At 39.9% G+C, this 23,220-nt stretch overlaps 1 protein-coding gene across 1 annotated transcript in view; it reads right to left on the bottom strand.

Annotated features, from left to right (window-relative positions):
* RIT2 (Ras like without CAAX 2) overlaps positions 1 to 23,220 on the bottom strand; it is a 352,945-nt gene that overhangs the window by 220,580 nt on the left and 109,145 nt on the right. The window contains exon 4 of the mRNA XM_007659987.4: positions 13,206 to 13,279. Coding sequence (XP_007658177.1) covers positions 13,206 to 13,279 — 74 coding nt within the window. The remainder of the gene's footprint in view (positions 1 to 13,205; positions 13,280 to 23,220) is intronic.

Genomic DNA, 23,220 nt, shown 5'->3' with positions numbered 1-23,220 from the left:
CTGTTCTAAGTGCTGGGGCAGATACAAGATGATCAGGTTGGAAACAGTCCCTGTCCCTAGTTACTGTCACCCAGCAAATAATCATAAGCAGAGATAGATAGGACCTGACTGACTCTACCCCACCTGCCTATACAAAGGGGGTAAGAATGGAAGGAAGGAAAAGTGATGGAGGGAGGAGAGGAGAAGAGGAAGAGGCTCTTTAATAATGTTGGAATTTGTTAAGCGCTTACTATGTGCAGAGCACTGTTCTAAGCACTGGGGTAGATACAGGGTAATCAGGTTGTCCCACATGAGGCTCACAGTTAATCCCCATTTTACAGATGAGGGAACTGAGGCACAGAGAAGTTAAGTGACTTGCCCACAGTCACACAGCTGACAAATGGCAGAGCTGAGATTCAAACCCATGACCTCTGACTCCCAAGCCCAGGTTCTTTCCACTGAGCCACGTTTTTTCTCTGCTTTAGAAGCATTCAGGCTGAGAAACCAAGTTAAGCCATTTCCCATCATCCGCTGATGATTCTGGCCATGTGTTGGCAGCAACTTATTTTCTTCTAGATGTGGCAGAGGCAAGCAGGCAGTTAGAACAAGGGAGAAGAGATTGGGTCAAGTGAAACTAATTATTGTCCATATTAATTTATACCAGAACTGGATCTTTCCCAAATAGAGACAAAGATGTACAAGAAGTTCTTTAAAATGCTTTGCAAAGGAAGCTTTACTATAGTGTAAAACAATACAGAGAAGGGGAATATATTTAAAACAAGTACTTTTATCCTTTAAGGAACCTGCTTTATGGACTCATTAAAGACATTATTGCTAAAAAAATGCATTTTCTATTTCCTTTAGATAAGATGCTGTAGCTTCATTTGAAACTTGACTTGAATTGATGCAGGATTACAGAACACGTTTAGATAATAAGCAGCGATATCCTAGAATACTGTTAGAGTGGCTGGAAGCAGTATTAAGTTTAGTCCAGGAAAGTGTATTCATTTGAAGGGCTCTTGGGATTCATGTTGCTTTACTTCAAAACTTGAAGCAGAGGGTCAAAATTAATCTTAGAAGACTAAGAGGGGAGAAAAATATGTCTTGATATGGAAGTCCTTTAGACTATGGCTGTGTGTTGGAATTATTTGGCTTGCATTTTCTGTCTCATTCAGACTTTAATTGGACTGTAGATTGTATGGGAACTCGTATTTTTAATTTAAATAATTTCAGAATATATTTCCTTATTAAGCATTTCCTTATTAAACATACAAACCTGCTCTATGAAAAACTTTATTTATTTTTTGAAGTTTCTCATCTACTTTTAAGATGCTTAAAGGCTCTCGGCCAATGTGCTCTCGTCTTTTGTCCCAGTGAGTCCCTAGTTGCTCACTGAGATCAGAATCCACAAACTATTTTGTTGGCTTGATGCATATGTTTAAATATTTGGAATAGAGTTTTTAGTAACTTGATTCCTTAATTGTAGAATTTGTTTCTCTTAAAATTTTCTGAACCTCCCCTTCCTCCTGCTTTCTGCATTTCAAAGTAAATGCAACCCCTGCCCCAAAGCTTTCAAAAATACTTGGATAACCAGGCCTCTGAAATTCCCACTCGGGTGCAGACCATGTACATTCTGGATTTATTCAAGTTAACCCTAAGCCACTGGTAGAGCCAGATGATGGGAAGGAGTGAATAAAAGGAGTTAGTAATGAAGAAAGGACAAAATGAGGTTAGTATTAATAGTGATTAATAATAATAATGTTGGTATTTGTTAAGCACTTACTATGTGCAGAGCATTGTTCTAAGCACTGGAGTAGATACAGTATAATCAGGTTGTCCCACGTGAGGCTCACAATTAATCCCCACTTTACAGATGAGGGAACTGAGGCACAGAGAAGTAAAGTGACTTGCCCACAGTCACACAGCTAAGTGGCAGAGCCGGGAGTCGAACCCATGACCTCTGACTCTGAAGCCCAGGCTCTTTCCACTAAGCCATGCTGCTTCTCTTGAGTTTCCCTGACTATTAAAACAGAAAAGAAAAAAGGAGGAAAGGGTGAATCATTCTGGTAAGCACTACCACGAGACACTTTGATAACTCTTATAAGTAGGACTGTGAGGCTCTCAAACAGATAATACTATGAAGATGGAATATAACTCACCCAGGAAGCCTCCATCCTTATTGATCTGCTGGATCAATCTCCGTCCACCCCAGAGAAGGAGAACTTGTTCGGGCCCAGGTTTATAGCTGCAATTGCCTCCTCTCTGATCCTTAGACAGGTTGTCATTCAAAATAATGTGGTTCACTCACTAGTTTTAGATGTGACTGAAGAGTCACCAAAGTTATTTTCCAAGGTCAGATTACCCCATTTCATTGGTATATTTTTCCACTAGCCGTTGGAGGAAGGTACCCATTTTTCCCTTTCTGAGGAAGTGGCAGAGGAAGAAGTAGCCCCTCTACCTTGCCCCTAACTCTCAGCCAGAATTTTGCAAAACCTGCTGACCCATCACAATCTTATGCTGCTTAAAACCAAGATCTCAGCGGCACCAGACTATCTGTGGTCTCTATGGAGTTTGAGGGTAAAGCACTAGCGACTGTCATTACTTTGGAGATTTATATTCCAGATCCTATCCCCAAACTGCAGGAGAAATAGAACTTGGATAGGTATTGAGGAAGAATATCCTGAATGTTTCAAAGGAAGGGAGGATTCTGTCATATTCCGTCCACTATAATAAGTCAATCAAAACCAAAAGAAAAGATGTCAACCTCTTCCTTTGTCCTGTTGAAGGCCTAGATTCATATTAATGGTAAGCTCAACAAAGAAAGTCTTTAAATCCATGAGACGATAATGATAATTATGATGGTATTTGTTTAGCACTTAACTAGGTACCAACCACTGTGCTAAGTGCTGGGGTAGATACAAGATAAATGAAAGTTAAATAAGCAGTGCATTTCTCAGAAGAGTAGCTATGCATTTTTCAACTTTTATAAAATAAGCTCCTTTGAGTAATAAACATAGGGAAGGGTGCATATTAGAAAACTTTTCTGCATGACCTCGTTTAACGAGTGTTTTCACTGAACTGTGATGCCATCTCCACAGTGGCTCAGTGGTAATTATGAGTTCACAGCTGGGGTGGCATATTCAAATCCAAAAGGAAATACCTTATATAATCACATTCAGGAAGTTAGGAGAGGATACGAATAATGAGGATATTGGATGACATTCCATTTTTTGGCTATTTCTATCCCATATATATTTGCATGAAAAACAGTAGTCAATTTTTAGCCCATTAGAACATTATAGTTGCCATGTAAATTGTTTAAAAAAAGAATAATTCTATGAAGTATTAATTTGGGCAGATTTATAGTTTCACTTTTCCTAAGTTTTAAGTCTAAATGTACTAAGGAAATTGATAATGAATATTGATTTTTTTTTTTAAGCAGAGAATGGATTCACAAGGGAAACACTGGAAATGACCTGTAGGCATCTAGTTTTAATTTTGGGACCTTGATATGGCATCATGCACTGCATTTAATTTTTCAATGTGACATCCAATCTCAAGACTATCACCTGCTACAAAAAGCCTCAACATTAAATCTTACCATCAGACCTTATAACAATTATGCATTCCCTCAGGGATGTTTATGTGAAGCGTGAATATTGTTTATATCTTTAAGAAGGGGCAAAGGAATGACCTTAAAAACTATAATAAGTTTAGCACTGCCATCTGAAAGATAGTTGAACAAGTGAATCAAAAATCAATTTACAACAATCTAGAATAATGTAAAATGCTAAGAAGTAACCAAGTTAGCTATGTGAAAAGCAAGTTATGCCAGACAATGCTTTAGGATATTGTAAAATAATAATGTTGGTATTTGTTAAGCGCTTACTATGTGCAGAGCACTGTTCTAAGCGCTGGGGTAGACATAGGGGAATCAGCTTGTCCCACGTGGGGCTCACAGTCTTAATCCCCATTTTCCAGATGAGGTAACTGAGGCCCAGAGAAGTTAAGTGACTCGCCTACAGTCACACAGCTGACAAGTGACAGATCTGGGATTTGAACTCATGACCCCTGACTCCAAAGCCCATGCTCTTTCCACTGAGCCACGCTGCTTCTTAATGCCACATAGGCGAGACTGTAGATTCTACCCAACAAGATATCCCCATAAAAAAGTATGAGCTCAGCCCTACTTGATGATGATGGCATTTGTTAAGAGCTTACTATGTGCAAAGCATTGTTCTAAGTGCTGGGGAGGTTACAGGGTGATCAGGTTGTCCCATGTGGGGCTCACAGTCTTAATCCCCATTTGCAGATGGGGTAACTGAGGCCCAGAGAAGTTAAGTGTCTTGCCCAAAGTCACACATCTGACAAGTGGCTAAGCCAGGATTTGAACCCATGACCTCTGACTCCTAAGTCCCTGCTCTTTCCACTGAGCCATGCTGTTTCTCTGGGACCATGGCAGACCTTATAGCTACACCCAAACCACTACAATCAATGGTTCAGTGTCAACCTGGGAAAATCTATTGAATAATGTGGTTCACTCATTAGACACTAACTTTGGTAAATTAAATTTGTCCCTCACTTAGACACCAAGACCATCATGCCCTAATGGGACTCCCTTACCCTACTTCCCTAAATACTATCCTCTCCAATGAACTCATCTCCTTCACCAACCCCATCCCTAAATCCATCTTTCACTGCTTGCACCCAGGCCTGATTCATGCCCAATATACACTTCCTGCAGCCTAGCTCCTGTGACATAATAATAATGATAATACTAAGGGTATTTGCTAAGCACTTACTATTTGCCAAGCACTGTTCTAAGCACTGGGGTAATAATAATAATAACAATAATAATAGCATTTGTTAAGCTCTATGTGACAAACACTATTCTAAATGCTAAGGGAGACACAAGGTAAGCAAGTTGTCCTACATGGGGCTCACATTGTTAATCCCCATTTTACAGATGAGGTAACTGAAGCTAAGAGAAGTTAAATGACTTGCCCAAAGTCACACAGAAGACAAGTGGAGTCGGGATTAGAACCCATGTCCTCTGACTCCTAAGCTTGTGCTCTTTCCACTAAGCCAGTGGATACAAAACCAGGCATGAAGCATCTTTAATTCTCTTCAAATTAATCACATTTTTGCTCACCTGCTATAACTCTGCTTTCTCGTGTGCTCAACAGCAATACTGCTTCCTCACTAACTAATGTTCTTACACCTCACAGATTATTCCAGACTCTCATTTTCCTCTTGAAATCCCAGATCCACCACCTACCTTCTCTTGCCCTTGACAGTTTTGCCAATTGTATTATGATAAAATCAAAACTACCAGAACTCAACCTTGGTGGCATCAGGGTGGGCATGAGTGCCAGTGGCAGCCACAGCCAACACCAGACTTCCATTTAGAAACTTTTTCCTTGCTTTCACTGCTACATACTTCACTCCTGGACTCATGCTACCCAAGACCCTTCTTTGAAATCCAGGCAGCAGGCCAACTTCAGCCACTTCAAATTTGTCATTGCTTGCTACAATTCTTCTCTCACCCGCTCAACAACATTTACTTCTCCCTCACTGTGACACATGAACATTGTCCCCTCCAATTACTGCAGTTCTTAAACTTCCTCCTGAAATCCCCAGTGTCTCAATCTCCTCTTTCCCTTCCCCTGATGTCCTTGCCAATTACTTAGTTGACAAAATTGAAACCAGCTGTTGAGAGATTCCAGAAATTACCTCCTCACCTGAATACTCTCCCAACCACTCATCTTGGCTTTCTCTCAAGAGGAGATTCCCCCTACTTCCTTTCAAAATGATCGCCCTCCCCCTATTCCTCCAAATCCCTCTGCTCTCTCCTTTTCTAAACACATTAACACACTCTTCTTCCTTCTCTAACACCATCATTAACAACTCTTTCCTGGTTCACCTATCTCTCTGGCTGATCTTCCTCCGTCTTTTCCTCTGCTTCTCAATCTCTTACTGTGGGTGTCTCTCAAAGCTCTGTTCTGGATCCCCATTATTTGTTCAATCTACATTCACTTCCTGGGAAAGTTCACCCACTCCCAGGCATGTAACTACTACCTCAATTCGAAGGACTCCCAGTCTTGCTAATTATAACCCCTCTCTTCTGAAATCTCACATAAAAATCCATCTCCATAAAATATCCACATAGCCATTCAACAGCCATCTCGAGTTCAATAGATCTCAAGATGACACCTCATATTTCCTCGAAAATAATCTCATCCCCCTAACTCTCTCCTAACGGTTGACATCATCAGCTTCCTAGCCTCTGAAGTTGGCAACCTGGGATTATCCTTGACTCCTTCTTCCCTCGTTTATATCCCATGTGTAATCTCTTGCCAGATCCTGGTTTCTTTGCTTTTTCCTCCATGACACTTCCACAATGCATTCCTTTCTCCCTTGATCTTCTTTTCCACCACCAATCTCATATCACCAGCTGGTAACCCAGATCCACCTCCTTAGTATGCTTCCTCTGCTCTTGTGCATGAACTTCAGAGCACTGCTGGTGGAATACTAGACACTAGGCTAAACTTCTCCATCTCAAATTCTTTCTCATCCGGTTTAATGCTATCCTCTCCTCCAACTAGTAACAGTACTTTCCCATCCCTGTAGACTCCCAATGCCCATTGACCAGAACAACTGTCAGATCTTAACTCACTCCTCAAACTCTGTGTACACTTATCCTTCCCATCCCTTGCATCAAATGATCTTGACACCTATTTTGTTGATAAAATTGACCTCAATAACCATGGTCTTCCTAAAAACTCCCCTGCTCCTCTGTTGTCCCTTCTTAGTACAGTGTTCTGCATGCAGTAAGCACTCAATAAATATGACTGAATGAGTGAATCCTCCTGACCACTCTTTGATTTTCCTATCCTTTCCTGCAATATTTCAAGAGGTCATTTCCCCCCTCTTCCTAATTCTACCCCTTCCATCTGTGTCTCTGATCCCTTGCCTTTTCACATTATCAAAACACTTAAACCTCCCTTCTTCCCTTCCTGACTGTCATGTCAAATTGTTCACTTTCCAGTGGTTTCTTCCCCACTGCTTTCAGACATGCCCACATAAACCATATCCTAAAAAAAAACCCTCCCTTGATTTCATGGCATCCTCCAGTTATCGTCCTATTACCCTTCCTACCAATCCTTTCCAAACTCCTGAGTTGTTTATACTAGCCATTCCTACTTTTTCTCCTTGACTCTCTGTAATCTGCCTTCCAACCCAGATTACAGATGGAGACATCTCTTTCTATGGTCACTGATGACCTCCTTCTTGCCAAAACCACCTAGAATCTATTAATTCTCCCCCATCTTAATACTCCTAGATTTTTCAGCTGCCTTTGATCTGAAGCTCTGTTTATTTTCCTGGAAACATTATCTAATCTTGACTTCACTGACACTGTGCTCTCCTGGTTCTCCTCCTCTCTGGCAAACTCCTTCTCAGTCTCTTTCACAGGATCTTGCTCTCCTTCTAACTGTGGGGCTCCTTCAAGGCTTAGTTCTGGGTCTCCTACAATTCTCCATCTACATACACTCTGTTGGAGAAAACTTTCACTCCTACAGCTACAGCTATCATCTTTATGCAGTTTATTTCCAATTTTACCCCTTCTGTTCTGACTTTCTCCTTCTCTGTTGTCCTTCAATTTCACCTGTCTTCAGGACATCTCTACTTAGAAGTCTCACTGTTATATAAAGTTTAACATATAAACAGAACTCTCCATTCTCCCAACCAAATCCTATCCTCCCCATTTATTTTCCATCACTGTAGATAACAATACTAATTTTATCCCTGTCCCACAAGCCCATGATGTTACCATTAATTATCCTTGACTCATCTTTAATTTAACCTATGGTCAATTTGTTACCTAATGTTGTCATTTCTACCTTCACAACATCTCCAGAATCTGCCCTTTCCCCTCTATCCAAACTATCATGCTGAGCCAAGCACTTATCACAGCTCACCTTGACCAATGCATCAGCCTTGTTACTGACCTCCCTGCCTCCTGTCCTTACATACACCAGCCCAAATTTCCCCCTCCAGACTTTTAGCTCTTTGTGGGAAGGAAATGTGTCTGCTTATTGTTATAATGTACTCTCTCATATACTGAGTACAGTGCTCTGAAAACAGTAATTGCTCAGTAAATACAACTGACTGACTTTGCTGCAAGGATCATTCACCCCTGTCCCCAAAAAAAGTTCATCCCACCCTCAACCCCACAGCAATTCTTTACATATCCTTATACCCTTTCACTTCCCCTATCTGTATTATTTTCAAAGTCTATCTCCCCTGTAGACTGTAAGCTCCTTGTAGGAAGGGATCATATCTACCAGATTCATTGTATTGTACTCACCCCAAGTGTTTAGTATAGTCCTTTGCCCACTGCAAGTACACAAATACCATTGATTGAACAAAACGGTCACAAAACTGACCCAGGCACTTACCATATTCCAACTTATCTTCTTCATCTGCCTTCTCACTAATGTCCCTCCCTCCTCCCTCTTCTCTGCAGTCCACACTTCACTCCCTTGGCCAAATACTATTCTGTGCACATCTCACAACTTCTCAAAAAACATTACTCCCTCAATCAAGTAGAAAATCTTGACTCTTGGATTTAGGCATTCAAACTCTCTCTGTCCTACTTCTCCACTCTCTTATCCCACTTCACTACAGCTTGAGCTTTTCATTCCTCTCAATTACCTACTCACCGTGCCTCATTCTCCCCCCACCTCCAAAGCACTTATAAACATATCCTCATAATTCTTATTTCCTATCAGTGAATTATTTTATTCTCTGTCTCCCCACTAGACTGTGAGATCCTTGTAGGCATGGAACATATCTACCAGCTGGATTGTATGCTCCCTCCTCAGGGCTTAATATAGTGTTTGACACTGAGAAAGCCCTTATTAGTTAACTGATTGATCTCTCCATTGAGAATTTCTTGGTGACACCACCTGACCCTCCAAAAAAAATAAAATCTGGAACTACCTATCATTTCAAATCTATCATACCATATATCTCCCCATGTTGAAGTCTTTCTAAAACCACCTCTCTTCCAAAGTGACCTTCCACAGTTAATCTCTAATCTTCCCAGGTTCAATCCCCTCAGATGCTACTTAAGCACTTCTAAATGACTTAAGCAATTATACAACCTTCTATTCCATTTATGTCCTTATCTCATATACCCTATCACTTAAGTACTAACTCAGGTAGAGCATCTGACTCTTCCACTAAGCTGTCAACTCCTTGAGGGCAGAGATAATGTCTAGTCAGCCAGTCATATTTATCGAGCAGTTTCTGTGTGCAAAGCACTGTATTAAGTGCTTGGAAAAGTGCAATATAATAATAGATAAATTCCTTGCCCACAATGAACTTACACTTACTGTACTATACTCTCCCAAACACTTAATATAGGGGCTGTTCTCAGTAGAAGGTAAAATATGCTCTACTGATTAACTGAACTAAATTGGTCAAGGCAGCCAAGCCTTTAGAAAGTCATAAAAATCAGAGTGACCCAGACAATAAAGGTAAGTATAAGACAGTAGCCTTAAGGATGAAAAACAAATAAAAGGAAAAGACAGGGAGAAAGACAAGGAGATTAGGGTCATTGTTGAGTCTGAGTTAAAAGTGTCATACCATGTTCAAAAAAGCCAATGTGATACTGAGATATTTACAAAAGAATATAACTACAGTGATACTGAGATGTATACAAAGAGATATAACATACATTCAGTTATATTTGGTGGGACATATGTTGCTAAATAATTTCATGTTACAGGGAATTTATGGTGCATATTTGCACTTCAGTACGAGCTCTGCACAAAACCATATCTTCCCATACCTCATCATATTGCATCCCGGCAGAATTATTTAATAGCATTCCACATAAAGCACTTAGTAAAAGTACATACTGTGACAATTGTATAAGATTCATAAAGTAATTATGTTGCTACTGTCTTTGTGACTATCTTCAGAAGGTGGTAAATACATACACACAAACAAGCACTTCTTGAGTTCAGTGTTTATATATACACACATACACAGTCTCATACCATACCTGTCCAAGTATTCTCATTCATAAAGATTTTAAGGGGTACTTAGAGATATGTTCAGTGTAGTCCCATCCTCACATTCATGGAGCTCTCAGTTTAAGAGTGGCACACAGCAAGACTAACATTCAGTCCACATATGCACTTAAATCTTAATTATAAGGATATCTTTAAGGAGTGAATGGATCACAGATTGTGCTGGAAGGTTAAGTATTATCAGTTTGGCAGCAAGGAAGGGAGACGGACTGTAATTTTGAATTTCAGAAAGCATATTTCATGATTCCCAGGTTATTGACATGCCTTCTCAGAAATGCCCATGCTGCTTCCCACTCTGATGTAACAAGACAGTACTTGTTTGGGAATGGTCTTTAGCCCTTCCTCCTCACAGATATTCCTTTCCTCAGTACTCTAATATCATTTCATTATTACATACATTTATATGGGATAAGTGCACACTGATGACCTTTCCTTTTTCATTTCAAAGTTTCTACTTTGCCAAGAGCCAGCAAGGCAGAATAATGTTTTCTATATCTTCACACACACACTATTCTGCACTTGGACACTTCCCTGGGGAAGGAGTAAATGTACCATGAGAAAATTTAGTTCCATGGGTTTGTGTCTTCTTAATAAAAGCTCTTTCAGTCATTTTTGTCTACCTCAATTTTTTCTAAGCAGCCTTGTATCCATGCACAGAAGCAAAATAAGAAGTTTAGGGTGTGGGGGTGGCATTTTCTTTTCTTTAATTCATATGCATGTCCCTAATTTAAGAGGGGAAACTGTTCAATGGGTGTTCCTGATGTATCAAGCCTGCACTGAGAATCATTAGAATAACATTTTTGTATGAACATAGGTTCATACTGTAGGTTCATTTACTCGGGTGTACTTTTGTATCCCTAAACACTGCACCCAAAACTCTCTGGATAGAACATCATACTTACTTAACAAAATGGGAAAAGGGGGTCATTAAAACATAGGTGTTCTTTTCAGGATACAGAGCAAGTAGAAGACAAAGAAATTGATTCAAAGCTCAATGACTCTTAGATCCATGCCCTGATTAGTAGTAGTCAAGAGGTTAATTTAATGGTCAAGTGGACCTTAAGAAATAAGATGTTCTACATGGGTAAAAGCTTCAGCATTTATCTGTTGCTTGCCCAATTGCCCAAATGTAACACTTGCTGGGAGAGTGTTCTCCGATCTCGCTTAATGTGGCGCTGGTCGATTTAATAAAATAAAGAACAAAATGAGCCAACTGTTCCAGAATATTCAGGCTCTTAGGTTTATGTAGCAAATGAATTTGCTGAACTAGTGTCCTAAAACTTATTATATGGTCTATTCAGTGGTCTAGTCCAGATTGTTCAGGAGCATATCATACAGGAGGTATTACCCCTCTTCCAGGTCTGGATCTTAGTCATCTCCTCATTCATTCAAGTTTGAACCAGGGAACAGAGGGAATGAGAAAGGAACTGAAACATTATTATTTAGTAGCTTCACAAGGATTGTGGTATAAAGATCAAAGAGGTAGGATGTCAAAATGGCAAGCTGATGTTTTGGAACCATCTCCGAATCTATTTTCTCAGTTCTCCATTACCTTAGATAAACTACAGTTGGTTACCCAGATGAAATGAAGTGATTGTACTTTAGTCCACTAAATTATCTCAATTATTTATTATTTAGGGGCAAATTGTGCCATCAGAAGATTGTCTGTGTCCTACTTCTAGATGGTCATCATAAGAGAACATTAGAATTGGCTTCAGAGGAAACTTGAGGATTTCCTACTTCTGAAGGCTGTTAAAGACAATGGGGTAACCTTCTGTCTTAGATAGCTTAGTTATTCACCTTCCTGGAAGTGATGCCATTCACTCTTCATGACAGCAGTGAAAGGATGATGAATAGAACCCCAATTTAGGCCATTTTGCTACGTTAGCAGTTCTGGTAAAGTTCCGAAGGGGAACAGGTTTGTAAATCTTTCAGTTCTTTGTGTAGGTTTCTGCAGTAATAATAATAATAATAATAATGATAATAATAATAGTAATAATGATGGAATTTGTTAAGTGCTTACTATGTGCCACGCACTGTTCTAAGTGCTGGGGGGGGGGGGAACAAGGTAATCAAGTTGTCCCACATGGAGCTCACAGTCTTAATCCCCATTTTACAGATGAGGTAACTGAGGCACAGAGAAGTTAAGTGACTTGCCCAAAGTCACACAGCTGACAAGTGGCGGAGTCGGGATTAGAACCCATGACCTCTGACTCCCAAGCCCAGGTTCTCTTTCTACTGAGCCAGGCTTCCTCTCTTGTAGATATTCTTGGGAGAATTTGCATGCTTTAAACTGCTTTTTAGCTTATTCATATATTTTTGCCTCTCAAATTAGCCAGCAAATGTTTCTGTGACAGGGGCACTGCTTAGATCTTCATTTAATCAGTCAATTAGTAGTATTTATTGACTGGGTACTCTGTGCCAGAGCACTATATGAAGTGTTTGGTAGAGTACAACAGAGTAAGTAGACATGACCTTCAACCTTCAAGGAGCTTACAAATCAGCAGGGAAAAAAGGCACTGAAATAAATTGCAGGTAGGCTGGAAGAAACAGAATATAGAAATAGATATGCTTAATACATCCTGCCAGCAGAGTTCTCTCTTGTAATAGGTAATTATGTTCATCTTTTGTGAATTGATTCAATTTGTGAAATATGGTAAAATCCCTTTAAATCAGGGATACCTAGATTTGAACCTGAGGGACACAGCTGTGATTTCTCCTTGTAGGTCCCCTAAATCATCCAAAATGACAGATACCTATGGAGCGCAAACATCCATTAAACTATCATTATATGAAATGTTTATTAGAGTATTTCCAGTTTTCCTAGTGCCAAATGGTCCTAGTTGTATAGCTTATTTATGGTCCATTTCAGATTTTTCTGTTCATGTTTTCTCTTGTGGGGAAAAAAGACTTGGGTATCATTCAATCAAAAGCTCTCATAATAATTGTCAGGATTGAGGCAGATTATATAACCAGTGCTCTCTTACTCCTCTGCTCAACTAATTCTCTCATTCTATTTTGAAACTGTCTTTCTTCTGTTTGAAGAGATAAGCCTCTGACCTGTATATGCAAGGTTAAGGCTTGGTTTTAACCTTAGAAAAATAGAGGATATTCGGAATTATTCACCTGTCCAGCTGTGTCTAGAATGTCCAAATACGCTGCTTCATCATCAATCCGAACTTGGGTCTTGTATGCATCTTCTGAAAGACACAATGTAACATTGAAATATTTATTGAAACAAGATAACATCACGCATTTCTAGAACATGGTACAGTACAGTTGTTATTTATGAATCGAAACATTTGAGTCAGAGTGAACTCCCATTTTAACAAACACCATCAGGACAATTTCAGGAATATTCTAAAAACAATGCTATCTGTAAAGCATAAGCTAGGAAAGGGCAGCTTTCAAAGAACAAGTTTTCTGAATAACACATTCAAATAAAGGCTCTCCTGAGGTTCCTTCAAATGAGAGTTTATTGCAATGTTTAATATAATAAAGCCCTAAGGTCCATTCAGATATTACTTAATAAATCACTTTGGTGCCTCTCTTAAGGAATATCACAGCTTCTGGATAGGCTCCTATATCTGTGATTTGTCAGGATAAGGAGAGAAAGGATGACTAATATCTGTATAGATTGTTTTGCTCCTGTTTATATTTCTCTCATCGCATCATTTATTTTCCATGTTTGGCTTAAATGGGATGTAAGCATTGGACAATATTTATACTGGAAATAGAATTAGGAATGATCTGCATTTTAATTAAACAATAACACTTAGCAGACAATGTGGTTGCTCTGATTAATGAAATTATTTCCCTTGTAAAGTGAGGCATGAGGTGAAGTCAAGTGTTTCCAAAGTGTGCGAGAGACCATTTATCACCAAAACCACAGGACCCAAAGTATCCTATTACCTTGGTTTCATGGACAGAGATTTGAATTTAAACCTATTCTTACCTCCTTCTCTGCTTTCTCTCTCTATCTCATCTTCCTCAAAAACAATCTTTCATGAGGCAGACTAAATTCTGTGACTATTTCAATTCATCTTTGCCAAAACAATTAAAAATATGTTACAATGCTCCTTTCTTCCTTACCCCCCAACCAGTTTCAAAATAGTAATTCCTTTCCCACTTCCAAGTCTTTGCCAAAACGTCCCCCTCAGCTCTTAAATAGTCTTTCCATTCATTCAATTGTATTTATCGAGTGCTTACTGTGTGTACAGCACTGTACTAAGCACTTGAAAAGTACAATTCAGCAACAAAGACAATCCCTGCCCACAACCACCTTACAGTATCTCCCCACAGATCATTTAGTATTTCCTTACCCAATCAAATGAAAACACCCAGGCAATAGTCAAGTACAAAAAGTATTCAACTTTTCTTTGAAATCTAAGAAAACTGAGAAGTAGCCTGGGTTACTGGAAGGAGCACGGGCTTGGGAGTCAGAGGTCATGGGTTCTAATTCCGGCTCTATCACTAGTCAGCTGTGTGACTTTCGGCATGTCACCTAACTTCTCTGTGACTGTTACCTCATCTGTAAAATGGGGATTAAGATTGTCAGCCCCACGTGAGACAACCTGATAACCTTGTATCTACCCCAGCGCTTAAAATGGTTCTTGGCACATAGTAAGTGCTTAACAAATACCATCATTATTAGTATTAGTATTATTATTATTAAAATCTAAATCTGATCTAAATCAGATTTACTACGTGTCCACTGAAGTAGAACTGACCTCAAATCAATCAATCATATTTATTGGGCATGTACTGTGTGTAAGGCACTTTATTATGTACTTGGAGCATCATCTTTGCACTTGGATCTGTGACCTTTGAAGACTTGGCATTTGCCCCACCCTCAGCCCCACAACACTTATCTATAAATTATTTATATTAATGTCTGCCTCCCCCTCTAAACTGCAAGCATTTTCTGGGCAAGGAATGTGTCTACCTACTCTGTTGAATTATACTCTCTCAAGCATTTAGTAGAGTGCTCTGCACACAGCAAGTACTCAATAAATACCATTGATTGATTGATTGATTGCACTAAGTGCCTGTGAGAGTGCAGAATAAAAAATTTAGCAGACATATTTCCTGCCCACAAGGAGTTTACAGTCAAGAGGGCAACTTACAGCCTCTGAATCTTCCTTCATTGGAAATCAATTTTGGAGAAAATGCTTTGGAAACCTGAGATGGAGTGGTAATCCTCCAAGCATTATTTGAGGATGCCTTCTGCCCCTCAATATGAATTAAATGAGGAAATGAATGGGAAAAGGAGGATTGGTTTGAGAATGTTTATGGATTTGGGTTGGCCAGTTTTGCTGAATATTACAAAGGGCTGTATTGTGCACTGCAAATAGCATTTACTAAAGTACAGTGCTAGTGTGATTTTAGTTTTGGTGTTGGAGAAACAAGCAACAGTGTTGTTGCAGAAACAAGCTATGAGAAGCAGCATGGCTCAGTGGAAAGAGCATGGGCTTGGATGTCAGAGGATGTGGGTTCTAATCCGAGTTCTGCCGCTTGTCAGCTGTGTGACTTTGGGCAAGTCACTTAACTTCTCTGTGCCTCAGTTACCTCATCTGCAGAATGGAGATTGACTGTGAGCCCTTCGTGGGACAACCTGATCGCCTTGTATCCACCCAGTGCTTAGAACAGTGTAAGTAAGTGTAAGTAAGAAAGGAGTAATTTTCTGTCAGATTTGAGGAGTGAGGGTATTCTGGCCAGAGTCAGCAGGTGGGAAAGGAGTTGGCAGCAAGACAGGTGATATCGAGGCACAGTGAGAAGGTTAGGTGCTTTGTCATAGAAGAGAAGCAAGGTGAGGCAGGATGGGGCAAAGTGATGGTGAGGAGTTTTTGTTTGATACATAGGTGGATGACAACCACTGGAGTTTTTTGAGGAGTGGAGTAACATGTCCTGAATGCTTTTTTATAGAAAAGTTATCTGGGCAGTGCAGTGAAATATGGACTGGAATAGAAAGAGATAGGAGGCTGAGAGGTCAGCAAGGAGACTGATGTAGTAATCCAGGTAGGATAGGATGATTTAATGCATTAATGTGGAAATTCCTGTTGTATTCTCCAAAGTGCTTAATACAGTTCTCTGCACACAGTAAGCACTCAAATACCACTGATTGATGGAGTTTCCCATCAAGAGCCCTAGAAAAATGCTTTTGTCTCACGAGTTTAGGACTGGAATCTTGATGAAACAATTGAAGGACTGTGATTTGTTCCCTGCCAGTCTTTTTCCCCCTGGGGCATGGAGGGCAATGGCCAAATCAACTGCAGCATAAAACCTATACTACACTGTAGTACTACAATCCAGCCAGTGGTTTCATTGTGGTTGCTGTAGTCTTCACTGCCTGTGTTAGCCAGCTAATTTTTGCTTCTATCTAACCCAGTGCTTAGTACAGTGCCTAGAACATAGTAAGCACAAATACCACAATTATTACTTTTACAGGATTTCCAGGAGGCCTGTCCAATCAGAGAACCCACCAGGTGGTTCTTCAGTCAGAAAACTTCATCAATGACAGCAGTCTCCGGAGGCAGTTCCCTTAATTGCAGAGTTGGGACTAAGACCCAAGGGTCAGCTTCCCAGAACAGTACTCTTTTCCTTGGACCAAGAGCAGGGCAGTTGCCCTAAAGATAAACTATCTAAAAAGGAAGAAGCTCTCTGGTCATCCTTACTGTAAACTAGGGGACAAAATCTTCACCCATTGTCTTTGTCCCTGCTTGCTAAGGCTGCCCTCTCAGTGTATTGGCAAATTGAGAAACAAACTTGGAAAGATATGCTCAAACTGAAATTACAAGAGAACATCTTCCAGGAACCCTTGGGATGGAAGAGGAAAATTGAACTTGTATACATCAAAAAAGGGAAACTAATAAGTAGAGAGGAAAACAGGCAAAGTGACTGACTGTAATCTATATTTCCAGCCCTGGTATTTCTTTCTCTGCAGGCTCATATTTCCTTCTGCCTTTGGATGTTTCACTGACACCTCAAAATTAACATGTCCAAATGGAATTTCTTATATTCCCATCCAAACCCTCTTTTCCCCATGACTTTCCTATCTTGGTAGACAGCTCCAACATCTTCCCTGCCTCACAACTCCATACTCTCAACTATTCGCTTTCATTCAACTGACATATTCAATCTGCAACCAAATCCTTTTGATTCAACCTTCACAACATCACTAACATTCAGCCTTTCCTCTCTGTCCCAACTGCTCCCACATTTTTTCAAGAGCTTTTGCTATCACTCATTGATTACTACATCAGCCTCCTTGCTGACCTCCATGCCTTCTGTCTCTCCCCACTTCAGTCCATATTTCATTCTGCTACCCATTCAGTCCATGTTTCCCCACTCCTCAAGAACCTCCAGTGGTTGTCCACCCATCTGCACATCAAACAGAAAATCCTTACCATAGGCTTTAAAGCACTCCAACATCTTGCCTCCTCCTATCTTATCAAACCAGCCAGCACAATTCAGTCCTTCAATGCCAAACTATTCTCTGTACTTCCATCTTATCTATCTTACCTACAAAGGCTTAAGAAACAGTGTAAGAAGCAAGTGAGAAGAAGCGTGGCTTAGTGGAAAGAGCCCAGGCTCGGGAGTCAGAAGTAATGGGTTCTAATTCTGCCTCTGCCTCTTATCTGCTGGGTGACTTTGGGCAAGCCACTTGACTTCTCTGTGCCTCAGTTTCCTCATCTGTAAAATGGGGATTAAGATTGTGAACCCCATGTGGGACAACCTCATTATCTTGTATCTACCTCAGCGCTTAGAACAGTGCTTGGCACATAGCACTTTACAAATACCATAATTATTATTACTAAAAGCACATCTCCTCCAAGAGGCCTTCCCTGACTAAGCCTTCATTTCTTCTTTTCCCACTCCCTTCTGCTTCACCCTGACTTTCTTCTTTTATTCACCACCCACCCCCTCAGCCCCACAGCACTTATGTACATATCCATATATTTATTTATTTGTATTAATGTCTGTCTCCACCTTTAGACTGTGAGCTCACTGTGGACAAGGAACATGTCTATCAACTCTGCTATATTGTACTCTCCCTAACACCTAGTGTAGTGCTCTGCACATAGTAAGAACTCAAGAAATATAGATTGGTTAATTGAGCCCCTATGTGAGACAGGGACAGTGTACAACCTGATTAACCTGTATCAACTCTAGAGCTTAGAGCTGGGCTTGATACAAAGTAAGCACTTAAACACATTGATAATGATAATTATCATTATGTGACATTTAAAACCCAAAGGTCAAAGTTCAGTTCAGGTCAGATCATCTCTCAGACCTTAAGTAATTTTGGAGTCACTATTAACTATTTTTAGAAATCTTTAGTCTAATGTGAATTGGAAGCCAAAGTGACCAGCTAAACCTGGGCATCATCAACAGTGGGATAGAAAACAAAAGGCATAGTTTTGCCACTTTATCATAAATATGGCATGTCCATATGGGACTCCCATATGCACTTTTGATCTTTTCATTTTAAACAACCAGAGAGGTTGCAGGAACTATTCTAAAAAGCACTGAAAAGACTAGATCTCCAGTCTGGAGTGGAGAGACTGATAGAGGATGTAGGGGGCATGGGAACAGCACAGAATCATATTAACCACACCCGACAGTAACAAGAAGAGGGAGCAACCACTGAACCTTGAAGGTGGTAGTTTCAGAACAATTCAAAGAAAAGATTTCTTCCCAGACCAGGGGGTAAGTATAAAAATTCATTGCCACAGAAAACTGTGAAAGTAGAAAATACCAGCAGGTTCAAGAGGTGTGTGAATAAGCCTAGCAATTAATGCTTATGTTCAATCAGTGATATTTTTTAAATTTATCCAGTCAATAATATTTTTATGTCTGTATTCTCACAGAATTATTTCTCTGTATTAAATACCTAAAGTGGGGTATATTGCACCAAGTGAATACCCAAAAATACGACTGTGGTCCATAATGCTTAGTAAAATTTATTAAGAACCTGTGTGCAAAACACTGTACTTAACACCTAGGAAAAAGCTACAAAGATGAAAATTAGATTCAGTCCCTAGCCTCTGAGAGGCTCAAAATCCAAGATAAATGAACCTTCTCTCCAAATGTTTAATGCACCAACAGGAAAGGACTTAAATTTAGAAAAAAACCTGGTTCAGTTTTAAATCAAGAAGTTTTATTCTATTTTCTCACCTCTTCTCCTCAGCTTCCTCTTTGATATCACAGTATGAATGTCCAAGCAGCCAGGAAGTCTCTTACAAAAGTGATAATTGTATGTGTCTAAGGAATATCATGAAAGAGAGGGATGCATTTACTGTGCCCATTGAGATAGAGCTGAGATGTTACTACAAGTGGTCCTAGTTTAGTTCATATAAATACTGTTATCATCAACCTCGGGGAACCATTTTACATTTCTGGACTCTTCCCATTTGTCTCCCATTCACAAGAAAAGACTACTGTAGAATTGAATCCATTTCTCCCTCTTAAGTTTTTAATATTTTGGCAGAAGGAGAAAAGCAGTATGACAGTGGTTTTGAAAACTCCCATTTGAAGTGCAAAAGGTAAAAAGGTTTGGATTTTATTACCTTAATCACTGTTTCCGTTAGGACAGCATTCCAAGGATGGAAACACTTAAATCCAGATGAGAACTTTCATAAATCTGAGTCTCAGTTTAGAAAGATATTACATATATATTATACATACATATATATATGAAACAAAACATATTATTCACCTGGGATCAGGTGAATTCTTTCCAGAAATGGACAAATATTGGCTGCAAAATGAAGCCAACTTTCACATTGGTGGCTTCGTCTGCATCACAAGACACTTCTCAGTCCTGGAAATCAGGTCACTGTCCCGGCCCCCATAGTTACTATTGGTGCTCGCTTCCTCCCAAGCAAATATGTCTCATGTTTACCATGCACCCATTTTCACCACACAGACCGAAGCTGCCATATGGACACACACTTGAATGCATGCCCACACATATATCCATTCCAACTATTCTACCCTAGCTCCAAAACCAGAATGAGCTTATTTATCTAACCAATGATGTGCCAAATGAACAGAAGGCTTTTTAAACAGCCTCTGCCCAGGATGCCTGCTTGTTTTGTTGACACAGGGACAGAGCAGCAAAAGAGGAAACGCTTTCCCTTGATGTGTCTAGAATCTTTTTATTCAGAGAATTATGCCTGTATTCATGGTTGTGCAACTAGTCATGCTGAATTTACATTTTGTACATTGAACATTCCAATGTTTCAAATGCCACCTATATCCTTTCAATATTTTGGGTGTAGTTGGAGAAGTTTACTCTCAATTAGATTATCTTTATTTCATCACAAAATGGTATGTTCATTCATTCAATCGTATTCACTGAGCGCTTACTGTGTGCAGAACACTGTACCTTAGTACACTGGAAAGCACAGTACAGCAATAAAGGGAGACAATCCCTGCCTACAACGGGCTTACACTCCCGAGGGCCTCATACAGACTAGTATGTCACTGCTGATTGAGAAGTATTATTTTGAAGGACATTTTTGTTCTTGTTAAAAACTTAAATGAAGTAGAGATGTCAAGGAAATAAAAAAGTGTGAGTCAAATGAATCCTTTGCAACAGCTAAAAAATCACCATTCGGCCTATACCCTGAAGTGTACTGAAAGGTACAGACAGTGGAAACAAAGTTATAATCTTCTAGGGCATGGAACTTGCTTGGGAAGATTCCCATTGCAGTAAATATTACATTGGGGTACTTGAGTTTTTTATGTTGTGCCCAGTAGTTCATAAACTGCAGTTACCTGCAACTGAGTTAAAAAGAGAAGGAAAAGCTTGAACTGCTCAGAGGCAAAGGGTTTCAACAAACTATTTGGATCCGGTGCTGCCGAACCACAAGAAAATAGAATTCAGTGAGTCAGCATTTATTTTGGTTATAATTTTTATTAACTTCTGCCCTTTAAGGCAGTTTCCAGGCAGGGAATGTTAAGGGAATAAAAGAAATTCAGGCCTGCTTGGAGCATCTCTCAGGAGGGCTTTTCAACCCACTGCATGATAACAACTGTCTTGACCAGGTTATACCATGAGGGAATCAGAGAATTGGAGTTTATAGATCTCATGAGATGCACAAGTATCTTCTATTTGAGCAGGCATTACAGAATATGAAATCTGGATTTTCATCTAGTGTTGAATTCTGGTTTGGGAAGCATTAAGGCCATCAGTAGCATGCACCCTAGAATAAAATTAAACTCCACTGAGCTCTTCAACACATCAATTCTGAAGGCCCATGAAAATATTTCAATATTTGCTTTGAGGGCTCAGTATACCTATATTCAACTTTTGATTCTCCTCGCTAATGAGAGAAGACATGTGGATAGTGAAAAGTAATGATGTTAGTATTTGTTGAGCGCTTACTATGTGCAAAGCACTGTTCTAAGCGCTGGGGGGATACAAGGTGATCAGGTTGTCCCTCGTGGGACTCACAGTTTTAATCCCCATTTTACAGATGAGGTAACTGAGGCACAGAGAAGTAAAGTGACTTGCTCAAAGTCACACAGCTGGCAAGCGGTGGAGCCATGACTTCTGACTCCCAAACCAGGACTCTTTCCACGCTTAGTAGCACTTAGTAACATCAATGGCATTTATTGAGCACTTACTCTGGGGAGAGCCCTGTACTAAGTGCTTGGGAGCATTCAGTACAACACAATTGATAGACATGTTCCCAACCCACAACAAGCTTATAGGCTAGAGGAGAAAGCAGACATTAATATAAATTCATACTAAATAATTTATAGCAATGTATCTAAAAGCTGTGGGGTTAATATCAACTGCCAAAAGGTCACAGATTCAAATGCACAGGCAATGTAGAATGGAGAAGGAGCTGGGGAAAAGTGGACTTAAAATGGGGAAGGCTTCTTGAAGGAGACATGACCCTAGTAAGGCTTAGAAAATAGGTAGACTGGTGGTCTGGTATATATGGAGTGTGTGGGAATTTCAGGCTAGAGGAATTATTGTTCAAAATGAGTGAATTGAGATCCCACACTTATCTGGACAATGGAGGCAGGCAGTTGTGAATCAGAAGACTCCAGAGAGAGGCTCCTCTGGAATGATGGAGGTAAAGGTGAAGTGCAGCTCAGTAGAACTTAAAAAACAGCCCCAGGTAATTCAAAGTTCATTTTGTGACCATCAGAGTCACATATCATCTAGTTATATTCTTAGTGCTAAAATATGCACACTGCTCTTTACTGCCTCTTCAGAATATGCTAGAGACCAAAGATTATGCTGGACATCTGGCCTGCTAAAGCCTACATTCTGAGTCAATTTACAGACTCGCACAGAAAAATAGCATGTAAAACTTATCTGTTGACTCAGAGGAGGTTTAAGTTTTAAGTTTTTATGGCATTTATTTTCTCTCATGTTAATCCCCTTTCAATTCACATCCAGAAATAATTTTGGACAAAGTAAGCCTAAGCACTCCTATCTGATCTACATTTAGGGAGTTTGAAAAATTAAGACCAGCTTTGCAAGAAGAGAATTGTCAGCCCAGATTCCCTGGCTAAATTCCAGATGCCAGAACGTAATCCCGAAGATCCAGCCAACCCTCACACTTTGTTATAAATTGCCCTTTCCATCCCACATAACCCGACTGGGTTACATTAGATAAATAAACCAACTCTGAAAGGTCTTTCTAAACACTCTGTTAGAGTGAATAGTTCTTGTTTGGCTAGTTCAGTGGTAAGATTTCTAAATACTTCAGTCTTTTCCATACTTCTTACTGGATTTTTGTTCAGAATAATGAGTGCTATGAAATGTTATAAGTAGTTGTCCAGGTATAAAAATTTAGAACACCCCATAGTCAGGGCTCACTTCAGACCTTCCTGGACTCTATGTTGGAGGAAAATCTCTCACCTGCCTTCCCTGTTCCACATGCTGTCATTTCATTACACTGAATGGATGTACAATATAATGGCATCAGAAGAAAGTCCATTCAAACCCCTGAATCTAGAGTGTTTCTCTCAGTGGATAGGGAGAGGAAAACCTTCTGATCCATCCTGTCTTCTGTGCAACAATGCTATCATGATCTGTATCAGGTCCTTGTTCATATCGGTAACGTGCACTCTGAGGCAATTGTCTCTGTCACTACCTGAGGCCAGACATGACCTC

This window comes from Ornithorhynchus anatinus, chromosome 3, assembly GCF_004115215.2.
Source record: "Ornithorhynchus anatinus isolate Pmale09 chromosome 3, mOrnAna1.pri.v4, whole genome shotgun sequence".
NCBI lineage: Eukaryota > Metazoa > Chordata > Mammalia > Monotremata > Ornithorhynchidae > Ornithorhynchus > Ornithorhynchus anatinus.
This window is presented reverse-complemented; position numbering and strand designations above follow the sequence as displayed.